The following is a 20,437-nucleotide window of genomic DNA, read 5'->3' as shown; positions in this document are numbered from 1 at the left end:
TTGTTTTATGGTACAACCATTAATAAAACATTGTAAATATATTGATTAAATATACATATTTTACTTTTTAGGAAAAAAAATATACCAATTTTACTTTCGCAAATTACTTGTGATAATCATGAAGTCTACAATATTGTTGACTACATAAAACTTTAAAAATAATATAAAAATGCCGAACTAATGTGAAATGCCGAAGTGGAATTTTTATAGCATTTGTTTAGCTAAAATGTAAGTCTAGGGTGCTTTTAGTTCCTCAAAATACTAATATAGTACAAATGTTTCAGACACAGTTTTGATATGTAGCAAAAACACTACTTTAAGATAACGTCACATGAAGAACTATATTTTTTTTTGGCAGAAACACAGTTTTTGTTAGCAGATAAAGGATTAGGAAGGGAAAGAATGTCTCCCCAGTTAATGAAATAGTTTTTCCATAAACTGAGACCTTTCATAGCCGACACATACCAAGAACAAGACTGCCGTCCAGACTGGCGATGCCGCTGAGCACTGGCACAGGTCTGTAGTCGCCACTGTGAAGGGCATCGCGTGGGTGACGGGTCAGGTATTGGTCGGCGAGTGGCAGGAATGAGTCAACCACAGGCAACAAGGCTGCCCGCCCCAGGCCGCCCTGCACACAGCACAAAAACCGATCATCACGCGTTTTAAGAAGGTATGGAGGGAGTAGTATATAATAGGGGCGCCGAGGACTGGCTTCTGGCTGAGGATTGAAGATTGTTTACATTGTGACGTCACGGCGGCCATCTTGGAGGAGTGTAACGGGACATAGCGTAACGGGACATAACGTAACGGGACATAACGTAACGGGACAAGTAGATCACGGCAGCCATTTTGGATCCGCCATCTTGGATCCGCCATTTTGGATGACGTCATTGTGTTCTCGAAAATTCCGGCATTGTGTTATCCGCCATTTTGAATTATGACGTCACCGTTGCAACTTCCGTTACGGCCGCCATCTTTAACTTTTTTATTTATTATCCGATTTTAATGAAATTTTTTTTAAAATTTATTAAAAAATCCATTTAATAAAATTTTAATAAAATACTTATAAAAAATATACTTTTAGTACACGGAGTTTGGAGTCCTCGGTTCGAACCCGACGAGTGCAAAAAAAAATAAAAATGGCGACCGATCCTTCCTCAATGGTGGTTGCAGGCAGACTGACTCCCACCACTTTTTCAAAGCATATATATCGTCACCTAGTATGATGTCATGTCCGCCATCTTGAAATTTGGACGCCATCTTGAAAATCTTTATTTACTATCCGATTTTAATGAAAAAAATTCCAAAATTTATCAAAAAATTAACGTATTTGAATTCCGTTTGATTATATCGTTGTACGTCCTCGGTTCGATTCCCGACGAGAGTAAATTGTCGATCCTTCCTCCATGAAAGCTACCTAGACTGATCTACCACCACCAGTACAAGGTATATATCATCAACTGGTATGACATCATGTCCGCCATCTTGGCTTCATCCGCTGGAGAGCACCATCTTGTTTTCGTCTGCTAGAGTGTGTCGATACCATGTAGTATAATTATCTGGTTACCAAACCTTTGACCTTGACCTTGAACTTTGACTGTGACCTTGAACTTTGACCTTGACCTTGAAATTTGACCTTGACCTTGAAATTTGACCTTGACCTTGAAATTTGACATTGACCTTGAAATTTGACCTTGACCTTGAAATTTGACCTTGACCTTGAAATTTGACCTTGACCTTGAAATTGGACTTTGTCCTTGAAATTTGACTTTGTCCTTGTCGACCATCATGGATCCGACATTTTATGTTCAGTACATGCTACCAGGAGCGACCACCTGCTGGAGTACACCATCTTGCGCGTGTACTCATATTATAGAGTACATTTCCATCTGGTTAATTTTATTCTAACCCGCTACAGTGCAGTAATCATTTATTACCGAGGTGCCCCCGCCATCTTGAAATTCGGCCGCCATCTTGAAATCATGTAATAATGTAGCTAGAAAAGCGGGAAAAAATCCAAAATTCATAAAAAAAATCACTCATTAACTTACATATCGATTCGATCCGCTCCAGTCCTTGGTTCGATCCGAGATCGATGCAATAATGTTTAATTTTATGTAAAAAAAATAATAATTTCCATAAACCATGTTCAAAATTCATTAAATAAATTTGTAATCCATATAATGATTGATTGGATCGACTTAGGTCCTTGGTTCGATCCCTGGCCGATACAAAACAACTTTAATTTAAAAAAAATACTAAAAAAGTGCTAGGTGTGAGAAAATAAAAACACCACAAGTTCTTTTAAAAAAATTTTATTACATAAATTCAATACACTACTACAAGTACAAAAAAAACACTGACAAATTAACAAAGCCTTTTGGATTCCTCGATTCAAACAGTCTTCTTATTGTACGGACTAAGCCTTTTACATGACTTTAAATGTCTATCCGATCCGGTCATCACCGCAGCTAGAGACGGACTGAAGTTCAAATCACTTATATAGTCTCATTAGCCGGTACAACACATGAGTCAAATCAATAACCATGTTCATTATACGTCTCGGAGCATTTTTTATAATGACGATGTAAGCTATCGATACGTGAAATTAGTTTATTGCACTTATTGCACTGAAATTGTATTCTTTGAACATTATTAGAACAACCGCTTCTTTCATGTCTGCGAGCATTTGAGGTGATAGTAAATGATGCACCACAGTATTTGCACTGATGCGAAGTACGCTCTTCATTAATTGAAGTATACAATGTTGATGAAACTTCAGCTGATGGTGGAACAGCACATATCGAAGTCTCCTCCAGTGTTGTCAGAGGCGTTGCCAACGGGATCTGCTCCAACATCGTCGGCGCTGACGTCATGGTTCCCGTAGTCGATGATACATCCTCCATCGAGTACGACGTTAAAGTCGGTAAAGATGCCATCGAAGTCTCAAGAACAGGCAATTACACGACTTATGCACCAGAAGAAACAAACTAGGTGATCCCTACACCACCGTCGCCAGTAACAAACTGAGCGTCCTGCTGTCTAGGACTCGCTTATATACATGCACCGTATGGAATAATACGCTAGTCAAATCAAGAACCATCTACAATAATACTAGAGTCAAAACAACGTTAAAAATAGAAGCACCGACTACGAAAAGGCAGCACATTTGGAAGCACCGACTACGAAAAGGCAGCACATTTGGAAGCACCGACAACGAAAAGGCAGCACATTTGGCAGCACCGACAACGAAAAGGCAGCACATTTGGAAGCACCGACTACGAAAAGGCAGCACATTTGGAAGCACCGACTACGAAAAGGCAGCACATTTGGAAGCACCGACAACGAAAAGGCAGCACATTTGGAAGCACCGACAACGAAAATGGCAGCACATTTGGAAGCACCGACAACGAAAAGGCAGCACATTCTGGAAGCACCGACAACGAAAAGGCAGCACATTCGGAAGCACCGACAACGAAAAGGCAGCACATTCGGAAGCACCGACAACGAAAAGGCAGCACATTTGGAAGCACCGACAACGAAAAGGCAGCACATTTGGAAGCACCGACAACGAAAAGGCAGCACATTCGGAAGCACCGACAACGAAAAGGCAGCACATTTGGAAGCACCGACAACGAAAAGGCAGCACATTTGGAAGCACCGACAACGAAAAGGCAGCACATTCGGAAGCACCGACAACGAAAAGACAGCACATTTGGAAGCACCGACAACGAAAAGGCAGCACATTCGGAAGCACCGACAACGAAAAGGCAGCACATTTGGAAGCACCGCCAACGAAAAGGCAATGCATTTTGGATGCACCATCATAACGACAGCGCATTTTGGAAGCACCATCGAATAAGGAAGCACATTTTGGAAGCACCATCGAATGAATCACACTTGGAAGCTCCATCGAATAAGGAAGCACACTTGGAAGCTCCATCAACAAAAAAAAAAGGCAAAAAGGAAGCACAAGTTACGAGATCTAAGTCTTAGTTAGAAATCAGAATACACGAAATAAAAACCTTAAATTTTTATAATTTAAATTATTTATTTCTTTACATTATACAAATGCAAGTAAAACAAGCCATTATTGTATGTAGCCAGCTTTCCTCAGTTCCTTGAGTATGAAGGATATTTCTTTGATGCACAAATAGTTTCCTGCACAAAGCGAACCATGTAGAAGTCTTAGCCGGTCAACCAATATGTTTGGATCTTTCCATGATGTGTAATCATTCTCTTCTACCACCATCTTCCTTGCACCTTTATAATAAATATTATGATCTCTGGTGTCTTCCGTTTTACCACCAACCTCAGGGTAACTTTCATGTTTGAGACGGTGATCATCACATGCTTGATCAGATTTATTTAATATATCACGACGTTTCCACCGTTTCGGTCTCAGGACACCTCCACATTCTTCGATCTTGGCAGCTTTAGGTGTTTCATCATAGTCTATGTCTTTGTCAACAGCCTCAGAGTCACTGTAACAATCACTGTAGAAGGAATCGTCTTCACCCAATTTACCGTAATAATTCGATGTTGATGATGTCGAAGTGTCTTCATCGTCTTCATGCTTCCTTTTTAGGAGTCCATCATTTTTACAAAGTAGGAAAGATCTACTTGAATTCGGCTGGAATATATTCTCACTTTTCACGTTAAGGATTCTTCCATTGTCTTCATTCTTCCGTAAATCATCAACCTCCTTCAATTTAAGTTCTTTGTCGAGATCGGAAGAGCCAAGAAGATTATTGTGATAATGCAGATCACTCTTCCTTAGGCTAGTAGATTCATCGTTGTCCTCTTGCTTGTACGCAGGCTTGGCGCTACAAGTTCTGCCATGTCTTTTTAGGCTCTCTCTCCGCGTAAACGACTTGCTACATCGAACACAACTTATCATATTGCGCAGAGGATTTTTAACACAGTCATTCTTCTCGTGTTGTCTTTTATTCTTTCTCAAGATAAACTCTTTACTGCAAAACTTACACCTATGTTCTTTCGATACAGCGTCAGATCCCAAATCGGAATTCATATTAGTTACTGAGACTAATGCCAGATACCAATTGAGTGTTTTAAATTAAATCCAATACTTAAATAGAAATTTTTTCATATTTCATCAGCGAGAATTAATATATCTCATGCAAAAGTACTTTATGCATGTAGTTCTGCTTTTCAACAACAGATGTCGCCACATGTTGCTTGCAGGTAAATAATATTTAGTTCTTTTATGCGGGATGCGGGATGCTCACTAACGATCGCAAAAGAAGGATGGCTTCGCTAGACTCCAAGGAAAAGGAAGTTCGTCTTGCATGTTGGTGCTCCACAGATGTCTCATGGTGTAATATTAATTTGACTGAGTAATGATATTTTTTTTAAATTCCACCTGATAAAAATATTGCAAGTTTTGATTTAGTAGCAGAAATTATCGAATTAAATGTAACTCCAAATAAAATGACATGTCTCATTAGACAAAAAAAATCCATGCAGAGATAGATCTCTCACAAATAATCAGGAGCACTCGGTGAAAACCATCAGATGTATAGTCAGGAATAATCAGAAAAACTTGGAGAAAGCCATCAATATAATAACAAGAATAATCAGGAGCACACGGAGAAAACTACCATAATATTGTCAAGAATAATCAGGAGCACACGGATAAATCCACCATAATACTGTCAAGAATAAACGGGAGCACACGGAGAAAACCACCATAATATTGACAAGAATAATCAGGAGCACACGGAGAAAACCGCCACAAGTTTTCTTTGATATCATAAAATTTCAGAAAAAAATAAATAATAAAAATAAATAAATAAAAAATTTAAAAAAATGAAATAAAAAAATACATAAATAGATTCTGCTAGCTTGTGAACTTCTCATTGTTGAGCAAAGATATAGTTCTAGTACAAGCCAGAATTTTATGTATTTTTTTATTTCATTTTTTTAAATTTTTTATTTATTTATTTTTATTATTTATTTTTTTCTGAAATTTTATGATAACAAAGAAAACTTGTGGCGGTTTTCTCCGTGTGCTCCTGATTATTCTTGTCAATATTATGGTGGTTTTCTCCGTGTGCTCCCATTTATTCTTGACAGTATTATGGTGGATTTATCCGTGTGCTCCTGATTATTCTTGACAATATTATGGTAGTTTTCTCCGTGTGCTCCTGATTATTCTTGTTATTATATTGATGGCTTTCTCCAAGTTTTTCTGATTATTCCTGACTATACATCTGATGGTTTTCACCGAGTGCTCCTGATTATTTGTGAGAGATCTATCTCTGCATGGATTTTTTTTGTCTAATGAGACATGTCATTTTATTTGGAGTTACATTTAATTCGATAATTTCTGCTACTAAATCAAAACTTGCAATATTTTTATCAGGTGGAATTAAAAAAAATATCATTACTCAGTCAAATTAATATTACACCATGAGACATCTGTGGAGCACCAACATGCAAGACGAACTTCCTTTTCCTTGGAGTCTAGCGAAGCCATCCTTCTTTTGCGATCGTTAGTGAGCATCCCGCATCCCGCATAAAAGAACTAAATATTATTTACCTGCAAGCAACATGTGGCGACATCTGTTGTTGAAAAGCAGAACTACATGCATAAAGTACTTTTGCATGAGATATATTAATTCTCGCTGATGAAATATGAAAAAATTTCTATTTAAGTATTGGATTTAATTTAAAACACTCAATTGGTATCTGGCATTAGTCTCAGTAACTAATATGAATTCCGATTTGGGATCTGACGCTGTATCGAAAGAACATAGGTGTAAGTTTTGCAGTAAAGAGTTTATCTTGAGAAAGAATAAAAGACAACACGAGAAGAATGACTGTGTTAAAAATCCTCTGCGCAATATGATAAGTTGTGTTCGATGTAGCAAGTCGTTTACGCGGAGAGAGAGCCTAAAAAGACATGGCAGAACTTGTAGCGCCAAGCCTGCGTACAAGCAAGAGGACAACGATGAATCTACTAGCCTAAGGAAGAGTGATCTGCATTATCACAATAATCTTCTTGGCTCTTCCGATCTCGACAAAGAACTTAAATTGAAGGAGGTTGGTGATTTACGGAAGAATGAAGACAATGGAAGAATCCTTAACGCGAAAAGTGAGAATATATTCCAGCCGAATTCAAGTAGATCTTTCCTACTTTGTAAAAATGATGGACTCCTAAAAAGGAAGCATGAAGACGATGAAGACACTTCGACATCATCAACATCGAATTATTACGGTAAATTGGGTGAAGACGATTCCTTCTACAGTGATTGTTACAGTGACTCTGAGGCTGTTGACAAAGACATAGACTATGATGAAACACCTAAAGCTGCCAAGATCGAAGAATGTGGAGGTGTCCTGAGACCGAAACGGTGGAAACGTCGTGATATATTAAATAAATCTGATCAAGCTTGTGATGATCACCGTCTCAAACATGAAAGTTACCCTGAGGTTGGTGGTAAAACGGAAGACACCAGAGATCATAATATTTATTATAAAGGTGCAAGGAAGATGGTGGTAGAAGAGAATGATTACACATCATGAAAAGATCCAAACATATTGGTTGACCGGCTAAGACTTCTACATTGTTCTCTTTGTGCAGGAAACTATTTGTGCATCAAAGAAATATCCTTCATACTCAAGGAACTGAGGAAAGCTGGCTACATACAATAATGGCTTGTTTTACTTGCATTTGTATAATGTAAAGAAATAAATAATTTAAATTATAAAAATTTAAGGTTTTTATTTCGTGTATTCTGATTTCTAACTAAGACTTAGATCTCGTAACTTGTGCTTCCTTTTTGCCTTTTTTTTTGTTGATGGAGCTTCCAAGTGTGCTTCCTTATTCGATAGAGCTTCCAAGTGTGATTCCTTATTCGATGGTGCTTCCAAAATGTGCTTCCTTATTCGATGGTGCTTCCAAAATGCGCTGTCTTTATGATGGTGCATCCAAAATGCATTTCCTTTTCGTTGGCGGTGCTTCCAAATGTGCTGCCTTTTCGTTGTCGGTGCTTCCGAATGTGCTGCCTTTTCGTTGTCGGTGCTTCCAAATGTGCTGCCTTTTCGTTGTCGGTGCTTCCGAATGTGCTGCCTTTTCGTTGTCGGTGCTTCCAGAATGTGCTGCCTTTTCGTTGTCGGTGCTTCCAAATGTGCTGCCATTTTCGTTGTCGGTGCTTCCAAATGTGCTGCCTTTTCGTTGTCGGTGCTTCCAAATGTGCTGCCTTTTCGTAGTCGGTGCTTCCAAATGTGCTGCCTTTTCGTAGTCGGTGCTTCCAAATGTGCTGCCTTTTCGTTGTCGGTGCTGCCAAATGTGCTGCCTTTTCGTTGTCGGTGCTTCCAAATGTGCTGCCTTTTCGTAGTCGGTGCTTCCAAATGTGCTGCCTTTTCGTAGTCGGTGCTTCTATTTTTAACGTTGTTTTGACTCTAGTATTATTGTAGATGGTTCTTGATTTGACTAGCGTATTATTCCATACGGTGCATGTATATAAGCGAGTTCTAGACAGCAGGACGCTCAGTTTGTTACTGGCGACGGTGGTGTAGGGATCACCTAGTTTGTTTCTTCTGGTGCATAAGTCGTGTAATTGCCTGTTCTTGAGACTTCGATGGCATCTTTACCGACTTTAACGTCGTACTCGATGGAGGATGTATCATCGACTACGGGAACCATGACGTCAGCGCCGACGATGTTGGAGCAGATCCCGTTGGCAACGCCTCTGACAACACTGGAGGAGACTTCGATATGTGCTGTTCCACCATCAGCTGAAGTTTCATCAACATTGTATACTTCAATTAATGAAGAGCGTACTTCGCATCAGTGCAAATACTGTGGTGCATCATTTACTATCACCTCAAATGCTCGCAGACATGAAAGAAGCGGTTGTTCTAATAATGTTCAAAGAATACAATTTCAGTGCAATAAGTGCAATAAACTAATTTCACGTATCGATAGCTTACATCGTCATTATAAAAAATGCTCCGAGACGTATAATGAACATGGTTATTGATTTGACTCATGTGTTGTACCGGCTAATGAGACTATATAAGTGATTTGAACTTCAGTCCGTCTCTGGCTTCGGTGATGACCGGATCGGATAGACATTTAAAGTCATGTAAAAGGCTTAGTCCGTACAATAAGAAGACTGTTTGAATCGAGGAATCCAAAAGGCTTTGTTAATTTGTCAGTGTTTTTTTTTGTACTTGTAGTAGTGTATTGAATTTATGTAATAAAATTTTTTTAAAAGAACTTGTGGTGTTTTTATTTTCTCACACCTAGCACTTTTTTAGTATTTTTTTTTTAAATTAAAGTTGTTTTGTATCGGCCAGGGATCGAACCAAGGACCTAAGTCGATCCAATCAATCATTATATGGATTACAAATTTATTTAATGAATTTTGAACATGGTTTATGGAAATTATTATTTTTTTTACATAAAATTAAACATTATTGCATCGATCTCGGATCGAACCAAGGACTGGAGCAGATCGAATCGATATGTAAGTTAATGAGTGATTTTTTTTATGAATTTTGGATTTTTTCCCGCTTTTCTAGCTACATTATTACATGATTTCAAGATGGCGGCCGAATTTCAAGATGGCGGGGGCACCTCGGTAATAAATGATTACTGCACTGTAGCGGGTTAGAATAAAATTAACCAGATGGAAATGTACTCTATAATATGAGTACACGCGCAAGATGGTGTACTCCAGCAGGTGGTCGCTCCTGGTAGCATGTACTGAACATAAAATGTCGGATCCATGATGGTCGACAAGGACAAAGTCAAATTTCAAGGACAAAGTCCAATTTCAAGGTCAAGGTCAAATTTCAAGGTCAAGGTCAAATTTCAAGGTCAAGGTCAAATTTCAAGGTCAATGTCAAATTTCAAGGTCAAGGTCAAATTTCAAGGTCAAGGTCAAATTTCAAGGTCAAGGTCAAAGTTCAAGGTCACAGTCAAAGTTCAAGGTCAAGGTCAAAGGTTTGGTAACCAGATAATTATACTACATGGTATCGACACACTCTAGCAGACGAAAACAAGATGGTGCTCTCCAGCGGATGAAGACAAGATGGCGGACATGATGACATACCAGTTGATGATATATACCTTGTACTGGTGGTGGTAGATCAGTCTAGGTAGCTTTCATGGAGGAAGGATCGACAATTTACTCTCGCCGGGAATCGAACCGAGGACGTACAACGATATAATCAAACGGAATTCAAATACGTTAATTTTTTGATAAATTTTGGAATTTTTTTCATTAAAATTGGATAATAAATAAAGATTTTCAAGATGGCGTCCAAATTTCAAGATGGCGGACATGACATCATACTAGGTGACGATATATATGCTTTGAAAAAGTGGTGGGAGTCAGTCTGCCTGCAACCACCATTGAGGAAGGATCGGTCGCCATTTTTATTTTTTTTGCACTCGTCGGGTTCGAACCGAGGACTCCAAACTCCGTGTACTAAAAGTATATTTTTTATAAGTATTTTATTAAAATTTTATTAAATGGATTTTTTAATAAATTTTAAAAAAAATTTCATTAAAATCAGATAATAAATAAAAAAGTTAAAGATGGCGGCCGTAACGGAAGTTGCAACGGTGACGTCATAATTCAAAATGGCGGATAACACAATGCCGGAATTTTCGAGAACACAATGACGTCATCCAAAATGGCGGATCCAAGATGGCGGATCCAAAATGGCTGCCGTGATCTACTTGTCCCGTTACGTTATGTCCCGTTACGTTATGTCCCGTTATGCTATGTCCCGTTACACTCCTCCAAGATGGCCGCCGTGACGTCACAATGTAAACAATCTTCAATCCTCAGCCAGAAGCCAGTCCTCGGCGCCCCTATTATATACTACTGGAGGGTCACCTAAAAAACAAAAATATAGAATTTTTTTTCATATTTGTAACACGAATATTTTTTTAAATGTATGATAATCTTTGATTTATTTTATTTTTTACAGTTTGGGTAAGTATGCTGTTTTTTTATTTCTTTCGAAATAGCTCCCACAGTATAGATCAAGGTGTACTTAGTCCATGCCAAGCACATCATTACAACTCAAACAGCTCCAAAAATTGGAGAGTGAAATTTAAAACATGCTCGATAAGTTATCTGTCCTTAAATTCTGTCTTTTTCTTTCCAGGGTGTGAGGGGTGGAGGCATGGACATGAAATTTCCGAACAGCAGAGGCAGTAAAGGAAAGATTAGAACAATTACCTAACCGAGGTTTTGGTATGGAGATGACTCAAATAAATGTTTTCATCACAGCTGATCATAGTTAAAAATAAAACTAATAGTGAACCTTACCATTCTCCTGTAAAAACTGTTGGTAAAGGTGAGTTTCCAAAAGAGTAATTGAGAATTAAGAATTAGAATCAGTCGTTACTTTTAATATTACTTTATTTATACAAGTGTTTATGATTGCTGTGTATGTGTTGGAATGGGTACAGGGCCGGTGCAAGGTAAATTGGCGCCCTAGGCGAAAAACCTTAATGCCGCCTCCCCCCCCCCCCCCCCCCCGGCCGAAAACCCCAAAAAAATTTTCCTTGCCTCAAAATACATCACGTAAGCCTAAGATTTTGTCAACAATCAAATGTAAGCAGGCTTGTGTTTTTTTTTACTTTTTTACTTATTACAAACCATAAACAGGTCACAGTGGACTTTAAATAATTACTTATATCCTTCCATTCCAAACTGTTACAAAAATACATTTTTATATAGTTTCAATAATCATTAAACATATTATATCAGCTGTTATGTGTCGTGCTGCGCCGCCCCCAGCTACTTGGCGCCCTAGGCGGTTGCCTACCTGAATGGGTAGTGTGCAAATCAGCTATTGATTTAAAAATTAACACAACTGTTATATTTTATATATTTACTTGAGAGTTATGAAACACTGATCAGAGCATAGTAAAATGTTTTGCTGGCGAAAAATGTTGTTTCTTTGGTGAGAGAAGGTTTAATGTATTAAAGAAGGAGAATGAAACAAGAAATTATTAACAGCTTCAAGAAATGATAAAATGCTTACAAGGGAACTGCCCGAGATATTTAGAGCACCTTGTTTGGAATATTTAGTTTTGTGTTATGATTCTGGGAATTGAATATTCAATATTTTTCTGGTTAATATTTACTATGTGTTTTAAAACACACCTACGCAATATAAGCCAGAACGCAAATATTTCATCACAAGAAAAGAGCTCTAGGATGTACTGAAGTCTCTTCAAAATTTCCACAAATATTTATATGGGAGAAAATTCCTGTTATGCACGGACCATGCCACATTTAAGTGGCTACTACAGTTCAAGAATCCAGAGGGACAACTTTCTAGGTGGATTGAACAGATAGAGCAGTATGATTGTCACAGGAAAGGCCGAATTCACAGCAATGCCGATGCCCTCTTTCGAAGACCTTGCAAGGTAGAATGCAACCATTGCAATAGGGCGGAGAAAAATGAGGGCATCGAAGATGTTCAGTAAACAATAATAACTAATGGGGAAGATAAATGAGATAATGCCAGCTTGAAAGCAGCGCAGTGACAATATCTTGACCTGGCACCCATTATAATCTGGCTAGTAAATGGTACTTGACATCTAATATGGCAAGAGATATCCAGTGATGAAGGGATGTGAAAGCATACTGGGAACAGTGGGATTCATTGAGGATGGTAAATGGGCTGCTAATGAGGGCATGGGAGAGTCCAAATGGAAAAGTAGTTACCATTCAAGCACTCCTTCCAAAGAGTCTAGTGGCAGAGGTATTGAAAGAAATCCATGATGGTACCTCTGGTGCTCATCTAGGGGTGAACAAAACTTTAGCCAAGACCCATCAACACTACTATTGATTGAGGTGTCGCCAGGATGTGGAGGCTTGGTGTAGACAAAGCGAAGCATGCTTGGCTAAAACAGGCCACAACACCGGAGTTGTGGGAAAATGGGGGCCTTCAATGTAGGGACCCCCTTTGAGAGAATGGTCATCGATATCGCTGGACCATTTTCTAAAACTAAATATGGTAACCGGTATATTCTGGTAGCAATGGATTACTTCAGTAAGTGGACAGAAGCTTATGCACTTCCTAACCAAGAAGCCACTACAATTGCGGACACAATAGTCAAAAACTTCATTTTCATATTTGGGGTACCACTGGAGATCCACTCAGACCAAGGCCGCAATTTCGAGCTGACAATATTTAAGGTGTGTCGGTTGCTGGGAATAAAATCAACAGGACTACAGTTCTGCATCCTCAGTCCGATGGCATGGTGGAGAGTTTCAACAGAAATATTGAGGATCATCTTGCCAAGGTTGTGGCCGAGCATCAACACATCCAGTTATTCCTAATGGCATTAAGTTCTGTCATCCATAACTCTACTGGGCTGACTTCCGCGAGTTTTGTGTTTGGATAGGAGTTGAGGCTGCCCTGTGATGTCAAGTTTGGTCGTCCACATATGGAGCCGACCAGCACTATTGTTATGTAAATCGTCTAGAGGAGCGAATGGCACTTATACCTGAAGAATCCCGCAAAAATCTTCGATTAGTGACGAATCGAATGAAGACGAGGTAGGGCCTGAAGGCTAACTCAACCGGATTCTATGAGGGCAATTTGATGTGGCTGTACAACCCCAATGAAGGAAGGAAAGGTACCCTCAGCTTTAAGCACCGTAAGAAGGTCCATATGAAGTCTTGAAGCCACTAAATGATGTTGCCTACCGCATGCAGAGAGGAAAGAGAGGATGGACAGATTGAGGGAATGTGCCGGAAGGGATGCATTACCTGTTCGGAATGAAAAAGGTTTAATCAGGGGGCAGTGTTACGAATGCAGACAGGACCGCGACATGCGCCTGGTTCGAAGCTGGCTGGCGGCCCTGCAAGCCACTGGCATCATGCTCCGTGTCATGTGCTGTCCACTGATGTAAGGCATGCAATGTAAGCCTGGCCGGATTACAAGGGTCGTCGTTACACCGTCCACCCACTGCACCACGCGCATCGTCCTTCCTCGGCGCTGTTATCTATCGCTGAGCGGCCTTAGGAATTCCGCGGGCCACCGCTTGGAGTGGCATGAATAAACACCACCTTTCTGGACTTTTCGGGTGTCGGGTTGCCCGGGATTACGTGACTCTTCACATCCTCTCTCATCGGTTCTGGAAAGACGACCCACTAGTATAAAATTGTAAGTTCTGGGGGGGGGGGGGGGCGAGTTTCGAGAGTTCGGAGAGTTCCGCAAGTAAAGGGAAGTGCGACATTGGCGAAGAGGGTAAGAGACCCCCTCGAGAGTTGCGCGATGCAGAGCGACGGGATCGTGAGAGTGCGACAGAGTGGTGCGAGACTGTGTGTGTGGACAGGCGTGAGGTAAGGGGTGAACTACTGTTGAGCCTAGCTCCAGTGAGGATTGCAAACTGAGGAACTTGGCAGATATTTAGTGATTTGTGAACAAACATTAATTGTTGTGATTTAATTAGTAATGCAAATATTAGTAACAAATAAAACTGTATTAATTGAGTTATCCTTAAGAGACCGTTTCCCCAACTCGTTGCAATACGAAAATTTTAAGAAAATATATTTTTCTGGTAATTGATTAACCTAATTGATATAAATGAGCGTGCACAAACAACGAATGGTAAATATAAATTAAATAACATTTTCTTTTAACTTTACCAAATAATTTTTGTTACTTGATTTAAGTGTTAGTTTCTAATCAAATACTGCACACTTGCGAACCAAACGCGACCACCTGATAGGCTCAACGGAAAGCAGACGATAGTTGGACGGAAAGAAATTGAATATATTTCATGTCTGTTTCCGAGTTGTTCCGTCATCCCGCCGTCAATTGTTGTGTGGTACGGCTGAGCCTAGGTTTATGTTTCCTGACGTCTGTGTCCGTTCGGTTTCCGAACTATTGTGAATATGACTGTAAGATCAGCAGTATTTATTAAAGAAAAGGTACAGTAATTATATCTATAATAATTTATTATTGCTTATTTAACTTACGAGTATAGTATGTTACTTACATCGCATTGTTTCTGAAATGCTGCCAGTATCTCTGCAGCGGACTTGGCTTGTAAACACCGCAGAGTGTCCACAGTCTGCTGAAGCAGACAGTTGAGACTTCGTGAAACAGCCATGGAACAGTTGGCAGGATGCTCGCCAACAGACCACGGCGATGTGGCACTTCCGGACATCACTATTGCTCGCTGGAACAACCCTGCTCCATAACCAACAAACATTAGCATCCTGATTAATGGCGTGTTAGACATATATACACCATTTTTCACTTAGCTTTACATTTTCGTAGTTAATTTAAAATGTAATCATATCATTCCAATGCTATTAAACATTATTCCATTAAAATTATAAACAAAACCATACTCTTGTGCAGTAAATACGTTAGTGCACGATATATCTACAAAGAACCGAAATTCCTAAAAATTGCTTTAGAGTCCTAAAAGAAAGCCGGCCTAGGCCACTGAGGCCATGACCTTGACCTTGAGCATAAATGTGTATTTTTTTAATTTGTTACCGAAAAATACTTATCTAGGTTTATAATTACATTGTATTATTTTCACGTTATATATTGTGCTGGAATACATATTATTCAGAAAATTACATTACATAAACAATTCCTCTCCCTTTTAAAGCCCAAATGCATTCCAATTAATTTTGTATATTTTTGAATATTTAAATTTGAATTTTATTTTGGGAAGTTAATTTCTTCTTCTGATTCCTCTCCTTAATCACAAGCCTGCTGTGCTCGGTCACTTAAGGTGGTGCAATTGCAATCATTTAGTTGTAAACCTGTCAACACTCGCGCTCCAAACACCACGTGCACACCCATCATACACATCTCAACGAATCAAGTCTAAGTAACATTTGCCCTTTTACGGAAATGTTTATTAAAATTTTTATACAACTTAATAGGTGATTGCAGAGTTCCAGATTACATTGCTGAAGTGCAGCAAACGCAGGCTCTAGTTCTCTCTCTAGCCAGATGTTGAAGCATGCGTGGCAACTCGATCAACAGGCAGTGCAGAGGTCAGATCACCAAGTCTCGCTGCTGCACCGTTCACATCACTTCACCCTTCATAGTCTCTGACGACCACGTTCTCGTTATGGCAATCCGTAATTATTCGTCACTTACCGATTGTTCTGGAAGAGGTCATGTGGAGGACAACACTCGCCGCTCCAGTGGAGTGGCCCATCAAGGTTATGCTAGTCTTGCTGCCGCCGAAACTCTGGATGTGCTCTCTGACCCACAGCAGTGCGAAGTACTGGTCTAGCAGGCCGAGGTTGCCTCTTGCTGCCGAGTCTTCCAGGCAAAAGAAACCTACGAGAACAATACAAACATAATACGAACTTGTTTTTAAATTCTTACCTTTTTGAATGGTCTTAAACAGTAGCACCACAGTAATGGATGAACAGGCTGGACATTTGGAGGAGGAGATAAGATATAACTTTAAACTTTTGATGTTTTAAGCTATGTACTTACTTCACATTTACTATGATGGTTGCAATTAATTAATCCTGTCTGATGGTTTAATTAGTCATAAAATGTCCAACAAATTAAAAACAATTGAAATATTACAATAATAACTAAATGATTTCCCATACCCATTGTTCTATTGGGACACTCTGGAACATTGTAGTGTAAGGGAAAGATTTGGCAGCTTTAAGTTAGCTACATGCTAGAATTATTATTTGCTATGGCAAACTGAAATCTGAAAATTTCTTGACTTACACCACTATGTTTCAGAGTCCCTCATTTATTTTTGGGGTGGGCTTGAAATTTGTCTACTACAGAGGTAAACACAAGTGCAGTAAATTTTTTCTATTGTGTTAAACACTACTATAAGATCATATAAACGAGCACACATTCCTCTTGTGAAAAGCTGTACGCCATATTATTTTCATTATTTTTTAAACATTTTTTATTATAAGTGTGTTAACTTATCAACGAAATTGTCTTCCAGCTTTTATTATTCATATGTGTATTTTGTGTAGAATCATACATACTACCACATATCAGGGAATGGTTTCGAAAACGTTTACAAATATGCTTCACAAAAGTTGTACACAAGCGTGTTAATTTAAGCATTACAGAATTTTTAAATGTCTAGACCTACATATTACAGATCCATCACAGACAATCGCCAGAGACGAACTGTGAGCATTTGTTACATGCAAATAATGATACCCTGCGGGACCAGTATATAATCTCCTTTTGGGGCAGGATTGAAATCGGTGAGGCCCTCTGACAATGGAAAATGGATATGCCATTTAATAGCAACCGGAGGTATTTGTAGAAAAGCTCAAATGAGAGGCTGAGGCAACCCGTCCTAGCATCATTTCCACCCACCCTTAACACAGTCAGCTTACCTGTGGTTGACTCAGATGAGATCCCCATCCAAAGAGCACTGCAAGGAGCTTATACAAGTATGCTTATCATATCTCTGGGATCCCTCAGAAAACCCAAAGAGCATGTGATTTGGCAGAATTTCGAGCAAATTCTGCTAGCTGTCCCGGCTAGTACCATATCTGTTTCACCGCGCACTGTGTCCGCCCATTAGGGGAGTGGGGACTCCTCTGGACGTGCTCTAAGTGATCAGAGCCACCAATTGCCAGTGCGTTGCCTCACCATGCGACCAGGGCATGTTAGAGGGAATCTCAGCAGCGACTCCTGGTATCACCAAGAGTCATTCTGCACTGTTGCCTGGATTTTGCATGGAATTTGTGGGCTTTTATGGTCTGTAAGCCCATGAGCTAACATTGCAACTGCCCCAGTCCAGGCCACAAGAAACGCCTTGGAAGTTAGATACCCAAAGGACCTGCCCCTCAGACACCCCACCGGCTACGGCACCTCAGAGCTTACAGCATTTTTGGCCTAGTTGTGGCCCTTTGCAGAGCAGAAGCCATGCCCGTACCTGACCCTGCCATTACAAATTTTGGATATTCACAGTGATAAGGCCTTTGGGAACCAATGGCTTAAAAGCCCAGCAGTGCTGACTTGCCAGGAAAAGTTTTCAGACCATCTGCTGTTGCCAGCAGAAAGGGCCTGTGGCACATTAAATCTCTTTGCAGCTAGAATCCAGCCCATTTCTCCTGTGTTAACTGCATCTATATCAATCTAAATTGCCACTTCCTCCCAGGATTGCCGGGAAGACTTCCTTTTGTAGCTTCCAACCATCTGCAAACATATCCCAACACTTAGTTGTGAAACTTGATACTTTAAGGTACTTATCATGCTAGTTAGGATAGAATGACGAGATGGAGCGGTGACGAAATGTATTGGGAAGGGGAAGAGAAGTAATCCAGGAAAACCGACCAGCCCACGAAAACGTCAGCCACAATTTTGAGTGGTGAAATGTTTCATATCAGGACGTAAGTCTAAATAAATTGGTTATCTTGACATAAATATATAGTATATATCCTGATTTATGTTGACAACATAAAATATTTATTATTAGATAACTATTCATTCAAATAATATTTTTACCAGCAGGCAGTCCGCCTGGATGAGCAAAAACTGTCAGGCCCTCTTCACCACTGCATGCTTAATGAGTGATGTCACCGCATGATATGGCATGTGCATGGCCTTGGAATGCGGGGCGCTTGTCACCTGGTCGCTACCTGTCAGCCCCCTCCATTTCCCCGTCAAGAGTCACGATGTATGGAAGCTTCTTCGGTGGCCGGGGTGGTCGCACCTCTTGCGCAACTCCCAGTGGCTTTCAGAGTCGGAACGAGGCCCTGGTAGTAAAACACAGTTGGAGGGCCGCGAGAAGCTTCCAAGGCAGAGTCAGCAGCGAGACAGAACGGAGGGTAGAGAGTTTAGCCGAGAGGCTGGTGATGATACTGGTGAATCCTTGGAGCGATACCAGTGGGAGTTGTTGGTAGTGATAACAGTGAAATGTGGTTCGCGATAACAGTGAGCAGATGGGTTCTCCTGTGACAAGCGAGTGTGCGGCGACTTCTTGGGCGAAGAGAAAGACCCGAGGTGACATGGGCGAGGCAGAGTTAGCAACGCGGTGTATGCGAGTGAATAGAGGGAGCAGAGGTGTGCGGACACGTAGGACAAGAGGCGTGTTAGTTTTTATCAATTCACATGCCGAAATTGATGTAAACAAAAATACAATTAGTTAATTGGGTTATCCTTATAAACAATGTTTACCCCAGCTCGAAACAATATTATTGACAGTTTAAAACACGTTTCTCAACATACCAAAAATATTCAGTCTGTAACTTATGGATATAACAATAACGCCATGTCCATATGCTGCCAAGTCCTGTGCTGGATATTTCGATGGAGATCCTGTCACGAAGTTTTCACCCTCCAGGAAAACTATTGTTGGAAGTGTGTCGCCATAGCTCCTTCCCTGCAACAATAAACAATTATTGTCAGTTATACAATGTTGCAATTCGTTTCTGGTGAATAGTTATAAAATAAGAGTCATTTCATTATTAAATCCAGTAGTAAGGTTGCCCATAATATAGTATTCACATTGACTTAATCGACATGCCTTTAAAACTGATTACCATTTTAGCTGATACTAAAATTCAAGATCCCTCCTAAAACGCATAACGTTCTCGGTAAGATTTTGAAATGTAACTTTGCCTAAATGAAACAAAGTTTCTGCAGTATCACCTAAATATGTCTGAAACTTTTATGTTGTACTAGTAGAGTTTAATATTTACTTTGTTTACCTCATTTCTTGAAACAAACATTCATGAAAGTTTATAAATTGATTATCATGAATTTTAATTCGACGAATACTATGAGAAGTAATTCTCCGAAAAAATACTTTAAATTGTGATTCGGGAAAAAAGGTGGTAAAAAAATAAGCACTTTCATTCTAAGGTATTACAATGCACAAGCCAGGCAGGCTCATCGCCAGAGCGGTGCCCAACCTATCTACAGCCGAACTCAAGACCTTCACAACACAGTAGTCAACAAACCAACGAAAGTAAATGAAGCGATATGCAGTAGACTGAACGGGCTAACCCCAGCTGCCAACAGAGCATGTGTCACTGAAGGCTTGCTTCAACACCGAATGACTCCAACTACAAATTTGCGCGCTGCTATTCATACATTTAAATTTTCAGGGTTGTGTTTCTGGATATTAGTTATTAACAAAAACCGCCTGTTTTTGGCGTTCTCTGCCGTCTACCAAAATTTACGCCCACGATTTTCTGAACAACCTGTTTATCTGTGTTGTTTATTTATAATTTATCATAAATAGTATTGCCTATTATGACCATAAGGGAATTTATGCTGGTACAATAAATATAATAAAACGTACAAACTGTGTTTCAAGTAATTGAATTAAATAAGCTAATCAAGTACTCTATGTACTTGAAAATACAAGTTATACTAAAACAAGATAATATAACTGGATAATTTAAAATATCTATAGTATCTTAAATAAAATTGTTTTAAAGTCTTATAG

At 39.6% G+C, this 20,437-nt stretch overlaps 1 protein-coding gene across 3 annotated transcripts in view; it reads right to left on the bottom strand.

Moving 5' to 3' along the window:
- Nucleotides 1-20,437, bottom strand: part of LOC134528813 (putative inactive carboxylesterase 4) — a 99,832-nt gene that overhangs the window by 55,092 nt on the left and 24,303 nt on the right. For all 3 annotated transcript variants that reach the window (XM_063362476.1, XM_063362478.1, XM_063362477.1), the window contains exons 5-8: nt 19,213-19,366; nt 16,138-16,323; nt 15,011-15,204; nt 466-628 (exon numbers count right to left, since the gene is read on the bottom strand). In XM_063362476.1, coding sequence (XP_063218546.1) covers nt 466-628; nt 15,011-15,204; nt 16,138-16,323; nt 19,213-19,366 — 697 coding nt within the window. The remainder of the gene's footprint in view (nt 1-465; nt 629-15,010; nt 15,205-16,137; nt 16,324-19,212; nt 19,367-20,437) is intronic.

Source organism: Bacillus rossius, chromosome 2 (assembly GCF_032445375.1).
Source record: "Bacillus rossius redtenbacheri isolate Brsri chromosome 2, Brsri_v3, whole genome shotgun sequence".
Classification (NCBI taxonomy): domain Eukaryota; kingdom Metazoa; phylum Arthropoda; class Insecta; order Phasmatodea; family Bacillidae; genus Bacillus; species Bacillus rossius.
The sequence above is the reverse complement of the archived record's forward strand: the minus strand, read 5'-3'. Positions and strand labels throughout refer to the sequence as shown.